We start from the raw sequence: 2500 nt of genomic DNA, 5'->3' as shown, positions 1-2500 counted from the left end.
GTGTGTGTCTGGGGCAGCCGTGGCCTACTGGTTAGCGCTTCGGACTTGTAACCGGAGGGTTGCCGGTTCGAACCCCAACCAGTAGGCACTGCTGAAGTGCCCTTGAGCAAGGCACCTAACCCCTCACTGCTTCCCAAGTGCCGCTGTTGTAGCAGGCAGCTCACTGCGTCGGGATTAGTGTGTGCTTCACCTCACTGTGTGTTCACTGTGTGCTGAGTGTGTTTCACTAATTCACGGATTGGGATAAATGCAGAGACCAAATTTCCCTCACGGGATCAAAAGAGTATATACTTATACTTACTTGCTGTCTGTGTTTGTGATTGTGTTTATTGTGGCTATTATATGGTTTAGCAATTTGCAAAGTAGTCTAATGTACTGATAAACATTTTATAAATGTTAAATTTATTCATTATGTTTCAAGAAGAATGGGTGTAAATAGCAGACAGAGCTGTAACACATTTTCCTCATTTCTCTCCTTGGTTCTGAAAATTCAATAGGAGTGCATGTACTGTAGGCCTACTGTAGCCAGGGCACAGACAGATAGGTCTTTTCAGTTTTCATTAGGCTATTGTCTACACAGAGATCATAGGCTATAAGGCTACATCTTATTGATTAAATTCAAAGCTAATTTTAATAGCCTAGAAATCTAGACGCACCCTAGCGGCAGCAAATATGTTATTGCCTAGTCTGGCTTGTCAGGCTATAATTTTAATGTTTATCACAGTGAACTACCACCATTAGCATGCTGGTGTCTTGCAGATTCACGTGCTGTGCGTGTGGCCACTGAGTGAAATGACGCGTAATGTAGCCTACTGTAAACCGAGAACGACGTGTGGAGTTGGGTTAGTTAAACAACTACAGTAGCCTATGTCGCCGGCTTATGACGATTTAGGTTTGCCTACTCTGTTTTATGAACTAGGTCTACTAACCTAAGCTACTATAACCTAAACAGAATATGTTATGAATGTTCAGCATCAGATTTTCGAAGCTGCCAGGTTATTGAAAATGGACCATAACATGGTTAAAACGGGTTTGATAGCCTACTTCATTAAACATGAAACAACTTTAAACATTTTATTCTCTATCTCTAAGCTATTGCATTGCATTGTATTACTATTGCATGTTCAGATAGGCTAACTGCCAAGTGACCTTACCGTGCTCCCAAACGTCTCCTGCAGCACTGTGCCTGCGTGCACCAGAGTTCACTGAATGTATGACGTCACGGATTGGTGGCAGCAAGGCATTTCAATTAACACAGAAAATTGTTATTTTTGTAAATTTCTAATTTCACAAACTATTAATGAGACATTTTAGAGAAAATTCACGTTGGAACTAGCGGAAGTATTTTTTATTTTATTTATTATTTTTTTAAAAAGTAAAAAAGGGGTCTTGTCAAAAGGGCACTTGGACATCAAAGGGGCAAAAGGGCAGGTGCTAGAGCCCCTGTAGCCCCCCTTCTCTGCACGTGCCTGATAGATAGATAGAGAGATACTTTATTGATCCCCAAGGGGAAATTCAAGATTAAGTATCAAGTATATATTTATATCATATATATGGCTTCCCAGTGATGTTTGCGGAGGAGTCCTGTCCCATCCTCCTGTCTCCTAAGTTTGAGGCGTGCCACTACGAGGTGAACCCTGCGCCCTTCGTGAAGAACTGCCGGTACGACCTGTGCTCCTGCACAGATGGACACGAGTGCTTGTGCTCGGCCATCAGCAGCTACGCAGCCGCCTGTGCAGCCAAGGGAGTCCTCATCCATTGGAGAGAAAACGGATACTGCGGTGGGCACACCTCTCTCTCTCTCTCTCTCTCTCTCTCTCTTCCCTTCAAAAACCCCAATCGCTGAATGGGCTATCTTTCTCTCTCTCTCCCTCTCTCTCTCTCTCTCTCTCTCTCTCTCTCTCTTGTTGTGGCATGGGAATAATGAGGAGAGCTGTATATAGGTAAACATCTAGTATTTCTAGTATTTCTGGGGCTGGTTTCCTGTATATAGAATAAGCCTATGATCCAAAAATGGAAATTTCCATGACTCCATCTATAGGATCCAACCCTTGTTGTCTACAGTATTTACTGTTTACTGTGTCATTTTGTGTTTCTGTGATTTATGTATTGTATATGTCTGTGCCATCTATTTATTTGTGTTCTGAGTTGTTATGTATTATGTATATGTTTCCCTCTGTGCATAAATTAATCAAGGAGTGTGTCTGTGCATGTGTGTGTGTGTGTGTGTGTGCATGCGTGCGTGTGTGTGTGTATGTGTGTGTGTGTGTGTGTGTGTGTGTGTGTGTGTGCAGAGATGGAATGCCCTGGGAAGCAGCAATACGAGCTGTGTGGAAGTGTGTGTGACCAGTCGTGCCGCTCCCTGTCTCTGCCGGACGATCAGTGTGTGAGTCTGTGTGTGGAGGGCTGCTTCTGTCCAACTGGCCTGTTCCTCAGCGACAGTGGCGAGTGTGTGTCCAGGGAGGAGTGTTCTTGTCACTACGATGGAGAGATCTACCAG

General features: G+C 43.8%; 1 protein-coding gene across 1 annotated transcript in view; it reads left to right on the top strand.

Moving 5' to 3' along the window:
- vwf (von Willebrand factor) overlaps window positions 1–2500 on the top strand; it is a 45750-nt gene that overhangs the window by 10172 nt on the left and 33078 nt on the right. The window contains 2 exon segments of the mRNA XM_042109261.1: window positions 1566–1781; window positions 2295–2500. The exon segment at window positions 2295–2500 is cut by the window's right edge and continues 35 nt beyond it. Coding sequence (XP_041965195.1) covers window positions 1566–1781; window positions 2295–2500 — 422 coding nt within the window.

The sequence above is a fragment of the Alosa sapidissima genome, chromosome 11 (genome assembly GCF_018492685.1).
Source record: "Alosa sapidissima isolate fAloSap1 chromosome 11, fAloSap1.pri, whole genome shotgun sequence".
Lineage (NCBI taxonomy): Eukaryota > Metazoa > Chordata > Actinopteri > Clupeiformes > Clupeidae > Alosa > Alosa sapidissima.
Note: the sequence above shows the minus strand (reverse complement) of the source record. Positions and strands in the feature narration are given on the sequence as shown.